The sequence below is a fragment of the Stegodyphus dumicola genome, chromosome 9 (genome assembly GCF_044657685.1).
Source record: "Stegodyphus dumicola isolate Sdum_Otavi_A_Nest chromosome 9, ASM4465768v1".
Taxonomy (NCBI): domain Eukaryota; kingdom Metazoa; phylum Arthropoda; class Arachnida; order Araneae; family Eresidae; genus Stegodyphus; species Stegodyphus dumicola.
The window spans coordinates 107,484,333-107,499,321 of record NC_140776.1 but is presented as its reverse complement, the minus strand read 5'-3'; the positions used below and the strand labels follow the sequence as shown (position 1 = coordinate 107,499,321).

The 14,989-nt window shown below is 32.9% G+C and overlaps 1 protein-coding gene across 3 annotated transcripts in view; it reads left to right on the top strand.

Annotated features, from left to right (window-relative positions):
• The window catches only part of LOC118196520 (phospholipid-transporting ATPase ABCA1-like), a 416,944-nt gene that overhangs the window by 380,542 nt on the left and 21,413 nt on the right, over window positions 1-14,989 (top strand). For all 3 annotated transcript variants that reach the window (XM_085823882.1, XM_085823879.1, XM_085823880.1), the window contains 3 exons: window positions 544-647; window positions 7,609-7,701; window positions 12,490-12,733. In XM_085823882.1, coding sequence (XP_085680008.1) covers window positions 544-647; window positions 7,609-7,701; window positions 12,490-12,733 — 441 coding nt within the window. The remainder of the gene's footprint in view (window positions 1-543; window positions 648-7,608; window positions 7,702-12,489; window positions 12,734-14,989) is intronic.

Genomic DNA, 14,989 nt, shown 5'->3' with positions numbered 1-14,989 from the left:
CATATTAAACCCTTTCTTATTTTTTTTAAATTGCTAAATTGCATCTCCACAGAATCAAACTTACATACTCATTTTCAGATTAAAAAATATTCCAATTTTAACTATCTTCAATTTAAAAAATGAGTATTCTAGATTGTTTTTCTTGGAAAAGAAGCAAGGGGTAAACATGTTGATATTTCTCTGCTTGTGTACCATTTTGCATTTGAAACAGAAATGTAGAAATAAACAGAGGAACTTTAAAAACTGATATTATCTTTTAATGTTTCGTGAAATATCTGCACATATTGAAGGATTTGATTACCTGTTGTTTGAAGATGTTGATGAGTTGTTGTGTAATGAAAGGGAAGATGAAACTTAATTTTACAGAATGTAGTGGTAATAAAGAAACTGATCTAGTTCTGAATGCAGATTTAATAAAAGAAGGTCTGGAACTGGCCAGAAAATTGGATATTTTTTTTATTTTTGTCTGTTTTCCTAATCATAGAAATCAATGCAAAGCACATGCAAAAGAATATTATTAATGATAATATTTTATTTTTTTAGGACGAACCGACCACAGGAATGGATCCAAAAGCCAGAAGGTTTCTCTGGAATTGCATCATTGACATAGTCAAAGAAGGACGCTCTGTCATTCTTACGTCACATAGGTAATCAAGTGGTATTTGATATTATATATAAATTTCAAAACTCCTCATGCCTTAGTTCAGTTTTAATTGTTTTAATTCTCTCTTGGATTAAATTAAATAACTCCATATCTGCAAATTTAAATAATTTTAGTTTTAAATGCATATTAATTTTATAATTGAAGTTCAGTACTTTTCCATTTCGCTGACGCAAATCTTGCCAAGCAAACTTTATTGGCGGCAACATACAGTATACACATAAAAAATGTTAGTTCTAAGATTTTTTTTATTTTAAAGGCATAAACATTTTAATATCGTTTAAAATTTTATAAAAAGCGAATAAATTTGTAAAAAGGCATTAATTTAAGAATTTACTATGCTTTCATGATTCAACATCCTAATTCACCAGGTCATATCACGTGATCCCAAGTGATCTCATTTCACGCAAACTATGTTACAAAGTTTAATTATATCAGTAATTATCTACATTAATTTCAAGTTAAATCTTGATTTGGAATGCAAGTTTGATGCAAAAGCAAAGTTTAAAGTTATAAAAACATTTAGCGGAATTAGCAATAGAAGCTCCCTAAGGTTATATACTGTGCAGACATTGAAGACAAAAGTTTTAAACTTAACCAATTTATTAACAATATATATAAAAATAAAAATACAATAAATAAATTTAATCAATATAAGAAACTTAGAGAGTGTAACATAATCATTATCAAACATTACACTTAGTTGATCATTCATTGACCCCAAGGGTCTTTCCTTTAAAGAATATTACACTATTAATGATACAGTAAGTATTTTACCTGATCTTTGAATACTGGCATTCAATATGCGAAAAACATATCACAGAACAAAAACTTCGTGGTTAATATGAATTCACTATAAATAAGTCCATTTGGGGGGGGCAAGAAGGCACCTGAAAAATTAAACTAAACCTTGAGTGCACTTAAACCGGTAAAAGCCGCTCACTGTAATTACACATGAGAGATCACAGCTTGGAGAAACATCGCCGCTAATCCTGGAAAAACACTTGTATTAAAGATGCCGCCTTCATGAAAACAGGGTGCCGCCCACGGCGCTTGCTCACCAGAAATCACAGGTTGGAATCTATTGTTGCCGAACCATAGAAACAGGATGCCGCCTTCGGCAGTCGCTCCATCGTAGCTGCTTTTCAGAATACAAGGAAAGTCATCTTTGGACCGGAACCACGGCACCTATCGCTGGACGGCATGCATCGCAATATCGTCTTCCAATGGGGGCTGGAAATGGCACACCGAGAAGCAATGCAACTGGAACCAGAAGGAATAAGCCAGAGCAACGTGAGATACTTATACCTGAAGTAGACATGACGTCATTCCACGGCAACCAATCAGCTATCAGCACGACTCAGCTTTCCAGATGACGTAACATCAAATTTTGTTTTAGCATCTTAATTAGGCTGGAACAGTCCGTTCTTAATACAAACAGTGGCAGTGAAAAACGAAGTAGAAGTAATTGCCTCTAAAATAAGAACTAAACCTTATGTAAAAGTTAGAATTATTTCAAGGAGGAGAGATGATGCAAAAAAAAAAGGGTTACAATAGGTCATATTTTCCAACAAAGTTTAAATGCAAGAATTATTTCAATTCGTATGAATAGCTTATTCAGAAATTATGTAAAACTGCATGCTTTACTTCTAGTGCATTCTCATTAGAATTGAGGAATTTAACTTTTGCTTTTTCTATATTTTCGCCTTCAGGTGAGCGGTGTGATTGCATCCTAATTAATACGAATAGCCTTAGGGCATAAAATTGAACTATCTGGTAAAAATTCTATCTAATTATATACCAGTATTGCAAGAAACAATCAATCTAATAAGAAATGACTGCAACTTGTTTTGAAAGTGAGGTGTAAAAAGTTACCAGCAAGGATATTCTGTTTGGCCATTCCATTGTACCATTATTATCAACTTTATTGCTTGCGTTGGCAAAACGGAAAAGTACCTGAAGTTTTGATTTTGATAATGTAGATAGGAATTGTTGGTCTCAGAGTTTTCAAATTTTGTATGAATTTTCCTGAGGAAATGTTATGTTCTTTTACAAGGGGAAAAAATTGCTCTTTAAGTGTGCCACTAAAATAATATGTTGCACTCTTTGACAGTGAAGAGTAACATAGGATATGAGAAGCATAAATAAAAGATGTGTGGTATTTTCTGCTAGAAATTGAAATCATAAAGTTACAGATTTACCAACAGATTTCAGTGCTTCTTTCAAAATGCTGTGGTTATGATGTATATTCAGAGTTGCCACGTTACCAGGAAAGCCGTAAAAAGTCAGGGAATTCGAAAATTGACCAAAAAATTCAGGGAATTTAAGTATTTTAGTCAAAATCTGGAAAAGTTAGGGAATTTCATACAACGATCTCACCAAAAAAAGGGAGTTTTGCGCTGACGTCAGAAGAGATCACTTTTTTGGCGAATTGTGTATCACGTGAGTGTCATTCGGGCAGCTGGCATAGAGCTAATTTTTGCAGCTCCAATTTGATTGTCTTTTAGAAAGGCAAAGCAAGTTTCCCGCAACTTTTGGTTTCCAGTAACCTCGAGAATCGCATGTGCAGTACATGAACTAAAGAAAGTATCTATTCTCATATTAAACAAAATGGGTTTAATCCTAGTATACGGTACCATGGAGGTTAGAATCAAAGAATATGTACTGCAAAGAAAGAAAACCTCTCTGCAACAGACATGGCTCCGTTCCATCATAGAGAGAAACAGCTGTGCATGCGCGATATATCTGTTGCCAAAGCTCGAAACCGGTGTCGAAGTTCAAAGATAACGTTATCAAGAGTTCATAAAATGAATATAGTTTAAAATTTCTTTAAACTCTAAAGGAAAAGAAAATATTTTTGGCGCAAGTAAATTAATTCATGATTCATTTTGGAAAAAAGAAAAAAAAAACTACAAAAATCCGTTTTTAAATTATTGCGAAAAATTATTGTGTTTTATCAAAAAACGTTTCTTCTTGGATTTTTTGCAATAATTTAAAAACGGATTTTAGTAGTTTTCTTTTTTGTCAAAGAACGTTTCTTCTTAACATGTGTTCATTGTCCTGTACACATCGCGGAGAGGGAAATTCTGGCCACCAAGTTCCATCGGCAAATCCCTTGGCAAATTTTCCCTCCGCTTTCTACCGGCATAATAGCATTACAAGTATTTAACCTTTTCTTCTTTATACAAATGTTCTTTGGTTAGAATAATCTCCATGTGTGATACAACGGGATTTGGCGACATGATAATGAGCAGTAAACAGGTCATTTTGGTCTTGGCGACAATTTTCAAAATCGTGCCAAGGCCTTACCGTATACTAGGATTTTACCGCAAAATCTTTTTTAACCCTTTTTTTTTTCTTTTTAATAAATACCTTATTTGTCATTTTGCAGTAAAATAAAAAAATAGTAATCAGTTATCTAGGCTAACCATGTAATATAACTATATTCGCTAAAATATCATTGATTATTTTAATTCAATTTTTAAGTAATTATCTTTATTTTTATGCTATTCGTATAATTTAATGTTGCTTCTTCCCTCTAAATTTATTTATTATTAGTAAATAATATTTCCAAATTTCAGTAAATTTTCTCTGGCATAATCCTGAAATTAATTCTGACAGTATGATGACATACCATCACGAAATTTAATGGACATATTTTTTCCTTATGTATGCTGTGAAATAAATATAAAATACCTCAATTTATTAAAAAATTATCATTAAATAGATTTCTTTCTTTCGTTTAGCTGCAGAATGTCTGCAAAAAAAGCCTTATATTATTCCAGATTGGGAAGATTCTAATCTCAATCTTCAATGGAGAAAACAACAACTATTATAATTATATTTGTGTTTTCAAGTGTTAAAGTGCTTTTTAAGAACATACCTCACACAAATTAAATTTACCTAAAATTTAACCTAACGTTTTAGCATTGCGTTGTGATTTAAAAGGACCGGATTAGCCTCGTGTTGATCATGAGTAATAATTAAATAAAACATACAATTTTTATCCAATGTATATATCTTAAATTTTATTAAGTTTCTTAAGTGGAAAAGTAAACAAAATTATCAAACAAAGTATACCAAAAATAATTAAGAATAAATATTCCCTGGGATTTATTGAATAATTAAGTGAATTTGCTACACAATACAAGTAATACCATAATTAATTTACCTCTTAGCACAGCCAACGTACATTACGCGGATAGACTGGAATTTTCTTGAAACACATCTGGAAAAGTCAGGGAATTTCATTCTCCTGTTTGAGTGGCAACCCTGTATATTGCTTGATTACAGATTAAAAAATTTTGTGATAGTTCTTTAGGTGTCCTCAAAGGGAGAAGTCAGAATAATTTATCCCCACTGAACAAATGGTCAGCTTTTTGAAAATGGTGATTGCATTCTTATTCTTGCATTCTGAAATGAGTCAGAAGCAACTATTTTATTGATGTTGTTTTTGGAAAAGTAGCATCATCTTGCATGGAATTGGCGAACTGCTGACTCTGAGACCACTAAAATGGTATCATAGATGTTTACAAAAGGACATCGATCAAATTCTAAAATAATGGGAACTACATTGTTAGAAAATAGTTGAATGATAATTCTGCCATTACCAAAATGAGTCAGAAGCAACTACCGTATACGCTCCTGTAATGGTCGCACCCCAACTTTACAGATAAAATTTATGTAAAAAAAAAATGTGACCCGCACAATGTCTGCATCTCAAAAACTAAAGAATTTCTTGCTTTAAAATATATTTTTTTTAACATCGCCTTTTTCCCTTTAGTCAATAAACAGCTTTAAAAGAAAGAATATGCATTTGTTTTTGTCTTTGGTTGGTGCCAGGATGGAAAGCAGAGACTTTCCTTGCATTCTGGTGCAGTTGTTATTCAGTCATAATATCGGCGCCAGCAATCCACTCGGCAGACGCGATAATAAATAAAGGCAGTCCAAATAGGTTTTCACTGGTTTCCAGAAAATACTGTTTTGTAATGAAATTATTTTTCCCTCCTTCCTCATTACAACATTTGCATGTTTCAAGCTTTCTCTTTTCATTCATAGTATCATTTGGAATTCATGGTAATTAGCAAGTAGCATGCTTGAAATGGGAAACTACAACAGCTATACAGCGGCTTTTAAACTGAAAGTTGTAGAATTTTCTCAAGAAAATAGAAAAAGAGCAGCAGCAAAAGTATATAAGGCTGATGAAAAGTGTGTGCGCAATTGGAACTAACAGCATGATCAATTGGCGGCAATGCACAAAACAACATATGGGTTTTGTGGTTCGAAATGTAAGTTTCTAAACTTAGAAAAAAGTAGTTGTGTTTATTCGTGATATGCGTGTTTAAGGGTATGCAGTAACACAGGAAATATGCCAAATAAGAGTGCTTGCTGTGGCACGAGAAGACATTCCTATATCACAATTCAAGGCAAATGAGGGCTGGTTGCAACGAATGATGAAACAAAATAGATTTTCATAGTCTGTCAGAACAGATTTTTTAAAAAAAATAATGTGTGCAAGATATTAAAAGAACCAATGTTTATTTAATTTGTGTGAAAGTAACTATTAAAATTGCAAATGTTGGTTAATTTCTGCCTCTATATTGTGCTCCTGTGTGAACTAATATGCGCCAAGTGTTGCTAACGTAAACGGGGTAATTTATATTATATAAGTGGATGGGAGAAAATGAGTTTGTAAATTTTAAGTAGCTATTAGACAACTTTTAAATTTGATAATTTTATTACTTATGCCATTTTCTTCCACTTAGAACTTTACTTGGCTGTTTGAAATTAAATTTATACCCAAAATTACTCACGAGAAAATGCATGACATTTAAATGACCCTTGTAATGTCCGTACCTGCATTTTAGCGATGTAATTTTAGTAAAAAAAAGCGGACATTACGTGAGCGTATACGATATTTTATCAGTTACAGATTTTGACACTTCTCAAATGTTGGAATCTTGTAATTTTGCAAAAAGGCATTGGCTTAGCAGAAAGCATATCAACAGTACTACATCAATGGAAATGGGCTTCTGTTTGGTATCAACTTCTGGCATGGTGGTAGGGATGCTAGCTGCCATAAACTACTGCCATAAACCAGGGTCTTATAACTGAAAAAGCATAGATGTTTGTAAATTTATGCTAGTTCTGTGGCACAGGGGCTCTTAAAATACTGTCAAGTTCTCTCAGTGGAAGGGAAATAGAAGGAAGACCCTCAGATTCTTATCAAATGAAATTCCATTGCTTCAGAAATATTCATGTAAAATCTGAAGTTGGCAATTTTTTCCCAACTAAGCTATTTAAAATTGGATCTTTGATTATCTAATTCTGTATACTAAGCATTAAAAAATAAATTCTTGTGAATGCAAAATTTATGAGACCCCGATTCACTTATTCCTTAGTGTATTATTTTCAATATTTTAAGATCTTTAAATAATAATTTTAATTATGTACATTATTTGCAATTTAAATAATTGACATTATTTTGTTGTCTGGTTGTACGTCTTTGAAAACATGTGAATGGAATAAAAGTGACAGTTAATTATGTTATTTATATTTTTATGTAAATCAGAAAAATATCGAAAAATTTTTTACTTTGCCTATTCATAAATCTTACTTAAATTTAATTTTTCAATGTTTTATTATTCGACTATATTATTATTTTTTTATAAAAGTAGATTTAAGAAGAGTGAATAATTCTCTCAGAAATGCTGAAGTAATGCTTAATAATATTTCCAATAATGTAATATCATTTATGAAAATTAAAATTATATTTTGGTCATTGCCATAAACAATTTTATGTTAATAGCTTTTAGAAAATATAATTGGCATTGATTTTAGAAAGCATAATTTAGAAGTTATAATATTTAATTTGGCTTGGCTGTATAAATTTATTTTCTTGTTAAATTTCTTTTATTGTATGTGATTTTTTTTTTCCGTCTCTTCAGTATGGAAGAATGTGAAGCTTTGTGCACAAGACTTGCTATTATGGTGAATGGCCAGTTTCGTTGTCTGGGTAGCATACAACATCTTAAAAATAAGTAAGATATTCATAGTTAGAGATATTTTGTTAATTTTGTATTTAGCTTTGGTGGCATTGATAAATGGTTTTTTATTGCCAAAAAAAAAAAAAAAAAAGGTAAAAGCAGATAATTTTTAAGTAATTTTTATATTAAATACTTTCTACCTAAGTTAGATCCTAAGGGCTCTAGGTAAGTTTTTGTCTTCTGCTAGCATATGTTATCTAAACAAAAAGTAACTGTTGAAAGTCTGAATGTAAATAACTCGAGATTATAAAATAACAATTACGAAATGGGATCTCTGCTACTTTCAAGAAGCTGGAGATGGGCCCAACAGGATGTGAATGTCCTAGAATAGACCACTATGTTATTTTATATAGTGGTGTTTCAAGAACAGTTCATGTCTGTTAACTTCTGTTTTCACTGTTATACATAAATGTACATAATGTAGTTCCAGAGTTATTGCATTTTAGGAGATTATTTTTGCAAATTTTAAAGGAAGTTTTCTTAATTTATTATTGTGATAAATTAATTTATTGAAATAAGTATTAAATTTTTATTGTAACAAATAAAAATATTAATATTTAGTTATTGTGTATTTATAATACACATGTCCTAGTGGGTTATTTTGAACATGTTATATTAATCTGACTGGTATTTTTCAGCATGAACAAAAGGAAGTTGACTCGGATTGAATTTGAGTTTTTAACTGTCAATTTGGATGAAGCAGAATTGTCTCAAGATGAATCAATCTATTCTGACTCTTTGGTATCTCAGAATGGATTGATTCATCTGAAAGGGTTAAAATGAAATTTAAGAACTTCCTTGCTTTGATAACTATATATAACTATATATTTTTGGGGGACTCGAATAACACTCCACCAAAGACTAAACACCAGAATATTAAACTTCAAATTCACCAGTCATATCATTATCAGACTATCAGATTTAGGGCTGAACTATCAAGGGGGCAGTGCGTTTGGGTGCAGCTAAGATGAAACATTACTCAAGAACTTCTAATTTTGCACATAAAATTGGGGAAATGTAAAATCTTAAATATTCTGATATTAAAATTTGCATCTCCTGGAAGGTGAAACCATAGGAATTATCGGACAAATAATTTAAACAAAAGTGGTGAAAAACTCTACTAAAATACTGGAGAAGGTGCCTGTAACTTAAGAATAAAGTAAACACTGTCAGTTGTTTTATTTGTTCTCAAGAAAAGTAGAAACAAATGCCATTGCTATAAAATATAAATGTTTTTAGTTTGCTGCATAATGTACTGGAATTAGAATGTGCTAATTAGAAGCACTGAGACATAATATTGTGGCATAAATCCATATGTATAGTAAAATTCATTAAAAAGCAAAGTCTTGATCTACTTTTTATTGATTTGACCTAATGTAACAGTGGCTGAAATGTAAATTTGTTGTGGGCTTAATCTTGCATTATATTATCAAATTAATATTAACATTCTAATTGAAACAATTTCATTGAAAAAATGCAATGTAAGAATATCATTTTTTTGCACCATTAACTTCTAAAAGAGCTAGAAATATAAGCATCTAATCCTTTTTTAGTTTATTTAATTTAAGATGTTTACATATTAAGAAAAATTTCCTGTGCACTTGATGATATAGATATTTTCACATGTAAATGGATATTATGTTGGCAGTTATGAAAATAATGTAAATATTCTTAAAGTTATTAATTACTATGTTGATGTAATGGGCACTAAAATAATAAAAAAAATACCTACAATCTTTATGAAATATTCAATAAGATTCTATTTTTTTATATAGATATATATCTATATATATTTAAAAAAATTACCATGAAGTTGATCTCTATTAACTTTTTGTGTAGGCCACTCATCATATCATGTAAAATGCTTGGAAAAATTCAAAACATTTCTTTCTGTTAAATATTCTTAACAAGATGTTGATAATTGGTTTAGTGAATATCCTAATTTTTATTTATAATTACCTTTATTGATATAATATGCCAGGTGATACCAACTGCCATATAGTTCAGCCTCCATATCTTGGAGAAGCATTAGTGAGAGCTTATGTGTGAGATGTTTGTGGTATGGAAGCACTTAAAATAATATTAGCTATGATGATAGTGTGCTAGCTGCCATAGCCTTGGATCCAATAACCATTCTTGAGAAGACATAATATTTGTAAGTGTATAGTGTTCTTTGAGTTATGCAGGCATTTAAAATATTGTTGAGTTGAAATTCGTCTTGAGAGTTCAGTGGAATTGGAAGAAGTCATTAAACCCAGCCTTTGAAGGACTGATGTATATATATATATACAGTACACGCCCGATTATCCTCGGAATTGGGTGGCGCAGCCGCCACAGATAACAAAAAACGTGGATAATCCGAAAAAAGCTAAAAACGGGTATAGCAAAAGAGGAAAAAGTCATTCCAACTTTGAAAAATTGTTTTATGTACAATAAAACATGAAATAAACAGCAGGAAATGTTTAACTAACGCTTAATATTTTAGTATATCACTCAAAACTAACCTAAAATGCATTTTGTTAATGAAAACAGAAAAGTGCTTTGTACTTACGAGAGGCGTCAAGGATACACAGAAAAATTAATACATATGTAATGTATTATATAATTACAAAAGCATAACTGTAAAACTACACCTTTTTGAAGAAATAAGTCATTTGTGTTTGCTTCTTGCTTTGGAAGCATTTTCTCTTGATCCGAGATTGCATTTTTCGTAGCATAAGTTTTTCGGCCAACTCCACGTCGTCTTGTTCTTCCAAATAGCTCAGCAGCCCGTCGACTTGTTGCAAAACCGCTTCGTGAGTCTTTCGCATCTGCACAGTGGGCTCTTCTTCTCCTTCATTCTCGGTCTCTCTTGCTTTCTTCACAATTTCGGCATCTGTCAAGCGTTCGAAGCCAGGTTCATTGACGTCACACTCCAACCACTCGATAATGTTTTCAGCATCGACGTTCTCACCACCTGGAACTGTTTCACTATATCGGCAAGAGTTGGCGTGGGCAAGTCTACATCTTCATTCTCTTCCTCACAACTCAAAGCAACATTAGGCATGAGTTTTCTCCATGATTTTATAAGGGTTGACGGTTTCACTGAGTCCCATGCAGATGCAGTAATATCATAGATGCTGTCCAAGATTGTGTAGTGTTTCCAAAACTCTTTCAGATTATAACCTTCTTCAATTTTGGTCATTAGGAATTTGGTTCGGTATGTTCTCTTCATTGTTGCAATGACTCCTTGGTCCATGGGTTGGATTAGCACAGTAATGTTTGGGGAAGAGAAATTTTGCAAAAATTTGTCCATCAGAAGACTTTAGCTCGCTTGTTGCTGGGTGAGAAGGTGCGTTGTCAATCAATAGCACAGCTTTTTCAGGCAGGTTTTTCGATTTAAGATGTTTACGCACTTGAAGAACAAAGATTTTTTCGAACCATTCTTGAAAAATGTTTCAGTTCAGCCATCCCCCCCCCTTTTTTTTTTTTTTTTTTTTTTTTCCGGGGGAGGGGGGTTAACGTAATCAACGGGTAAATTTTCTATCCTTGTGCCTTTGAAAGATCTCAATTTTTTTTACTTTCCAATGACGACAAGTTTATGTCCACCGGTAGCGTTACTGCAAGACATCATAGTGATCCTTTTCTTGCTGCTTTTGTGACCCGCCGCTTTACTTTCACTTTCAGATGCTAAAGTGTGAGTGGGAAGACATTTCCACAAAAGTCCCGATTCGTCGGCATTGTAAATTTGTTCAAAATATAGCTCTTTTTTTAAAACAAATTCTTCAAATTCATGGTGGAAATCGTTGGCTGCTTGTTGTTCACCACTAAGTTTCTCCCCATGAAGTCCAATTTCTCGAATTCCATGTTGCTGCTTAAAACGAGTCAACCAGCCAGGAGACACATCAAAATTTCCTTTCAGGCCTAACAACTCAAAAAAGGTTTTTGCCTTCGCTGCAATGATAGGACCATTTACAAGAGTACCCTCTTTTCGAACTTGAGCTAACCACTCTGTCAATGCGGTGTCTAGCTCATCAAAGGTAGAACCCTTCATAGTTTTTCACATTTTCATTGCAGAACCCTTCATGGTTTTTCGCGTTTTCGTTGCAGAAAGCACTGTACGACATTGATGCAAAGTTCACCAGTTTGTCTTTTTGCTTTAGACTGTCATGCACTGTTGTGTCCGCGATTCCGTAATCCAATTCCATCTGCTGCCTTATAACGCCGTTTGCTACTAGGAAATTAATTCTAGTTTTTGCACAATCGTAAACACAACCTTCTTTTGTTTTCCTTACATTTTAAATCGGTAACAAAAAAAAAAAAAAAAAAAAAAAACACAAACACTGAACACAATAAAAGATAAGAAATTAACTCTGACCGGTTCGCAAACACTATCAGGCTTAAACTAAAGATTAAGACAAGAGAGGGGGAGCGGGCACTGCAAGGGTGAGTAAGAAATCACTTACTCATCAGAGGGGAATGTTCTGAGAAGGCCTGGGATATTTTTGCCATAAATAAGCATGATGTTAGCAAATTTAACGTTTCGCTCAGTTTTGTGAAGATTTTTATTTTCTTTGCTTTACGCTTGAAAAAAAAAAAAAAAAAACTTTGTGTGGCGGGCACGGATAATCGGCCCGTGGATAATCGGGATTCTACTGTAGATATATAGATGTACACACATATAATATATGTGTGTGTGTGTTTTCTTAAAATTTGTTCCAAGTTTCTATTATTTCTTAAAATTTATAATAACATAATATCTTACGTGATTCCTTTTTAAAATTTCAATTTTTCTATCTATAGGTATGGCAATGGATATACTTTGACAGTTCGTGTAGCAAACGAACCAAGTGCCATGCAAGAGGTACAAAAGTTTATTGAAAATACTTTTGGGAATGCTGCATCCCTACAAGAACAGCATTTGAATCAGATGGAATATCAGTTGGCTCCATCGTTATCCTTAGCAGTAGTATTCCAAGAATTAGAGAAAGCTCGTCAGCTACTGCGTATAGAGGATTATTCTGTGTCTCAGACCACGCTAGATCAGGTACTTTTGAACCCAAAACCTGTTAGCAATCATAGCTAATGGGTAATATTTTTCATGTAACTGTTTCATTTCAGCTGTTTGTTGTTATACTCTGAGGAAATCATTGCTTTGCTAAAAATTATTCATAATTTCTGTCACTAGCTAAAACAATATTTTTATTGCTCATAGAATTATTTCTGATGCTAAATATAAAAAGACATGAAAAGTTTCACATCCAAATTTATACAAAAATTATTTTAATTTTTATCCAATTTGATATTTAGATGGCTATGAAAATATCGGGTTTTAACAAAAGTTTCCCGCCACCATAAATATCATCTATGCAAACAGTTTGCATTGACATGTTTAATCATATTTTGTTAAATGATTTTTAACATTAGAAAAAAAGAGACTTATTTAGAACACTGTGTTGTGAAATTTGTAAAAAAATATTGTTATCATTAAGAACAATGTGTCTAAAATGGAACTATCATGCTACTAGATTAGAACCATCATTTAGTTCCAGTTGTGTTTCAAAAAGTCAGCTACAGAATGTTACTAAATGATGTGTACAGCTTTAGGTAATAACGTTGTATCATATGACACTGTAAAGGTTTGGTACTGAAAGTTCAAAAACAAGGACTATGACATTCAAGAAGCAGAGCACTGGTCGGCCTGCTGATGTTGCTGGGGCTCTCCTGCAAGAACTGGTGAAAGAAATCAGTATGCAATTAACTCGAGAGCTTGCTAAGAAGTTAGACATTAGTGCTATGTCCATTAGTTGCGCTATGCATCGCATTAACTTAACGAACAAGTTCAGCCGCTGGGTGCCACATGAGCTGACTCAAGCAGATTAGGACAGACGTGATAGGACCTGCATTAATCTGCTTGAATATCAAAGAAAGGACAAAATTCTGGGCCAGATCATCACTTGTGATGAAAAGTGGATTTACTTCAACAACACAGGCCAAAAAGGGGGTTGGTCTGAGCCCTGTCAGCCCGTTGGCAGCATTGCAATGTGCAATTTGACTAACAAAAAGATCATGCTTTTGTATCTGATGGGATTGCCCATGGTTATTATCCACAAAGAGTATCTGGGAAAAGGTAAAACCTTCAACAGCGAGATGCTAGTCCGTGTTGATACTGCTATCAAGGAAAAACATCAAAATGAGTTACGGCACAAAATGGAAATGTTTCACCAAGATAATGCAAAACCACATGTGTCTGCATTCACTAGCTGCACTCTGTATGGACTCAAATGAGATCTTTTGTTACACCCACCATATAGTCCCAGCATTGCTCCGTCGGCTTTCTACCTTTTTTCACACCTGCAGCTACATCTTGCTGATGCTGTCTTCTGTTCTGCACAGGACGTCCAAAATGAGGTTGATCTGTTTTTGGACTCCCAACAACCAAGTTTCTGGGCCGAAGGCTTTAAAAGAACTACCAAAATGTTGGCAGAAAATCTCATATTTGGGTGGTTATTACTACCCACATTAAAGGTACTGCTTTCATGCTTTTTTAGTTCAAAGGTGGTTTGCCCCTGAAGGACTATTGTTTTCATTTTGCGTCAGAACCCTATAAACAGCATATCACTTTTCAAATCATTGCCCCCAAATACCATCGCCCTGTATTATATTTGAAGAAATTAAATGATGAAGAATCTGCATGAATGTATGTATGTTTCTCGCGCTGTGATAAAACAATGGTACCTGGAGCCATCCAATTTTAAATGGCGTAATCCTATTGCGAATATGGGCATCTGAAAGCCCAAATTTGAAATTTGGAATTTGTTTTATTATCGATTTCATATTTTGTAAAACTTTAACGACTTTTTGATTAACAAACTCAAAGATTTAAAAGCAAGCAATGGCAACATTTTACTCAATCGTCTGTGAAAAACTGTTTCTTTTTTGTTTTGTTTGCTTAATTTCTTTTATACATCGTTCTAGCTCTATTATAGTATTTGAATAGAACATGTGGCAACGATTAGATAATTCTTTAAATCATATAAATTTTGTGCATTCTGAATTATGAACGAAATATAATACTGTTAAGTGAACCTAGCGCCAGAGTGTCACTATGGTAAACAAATGGAATGAATTTTAAAGAATGCATTTATTTATTCTATTGTGGTTTATGCGCTGTCGGCGAAGTAGATTTAATTCAATCTAATAAGTTTAAACGAAATGCAAGAAAAAATGCATATAATATTCCGTACAAGGAAGTCATGTGATGTACACATCAGATTTTTTTTTTTTTTTTTTTTTTTTTCCC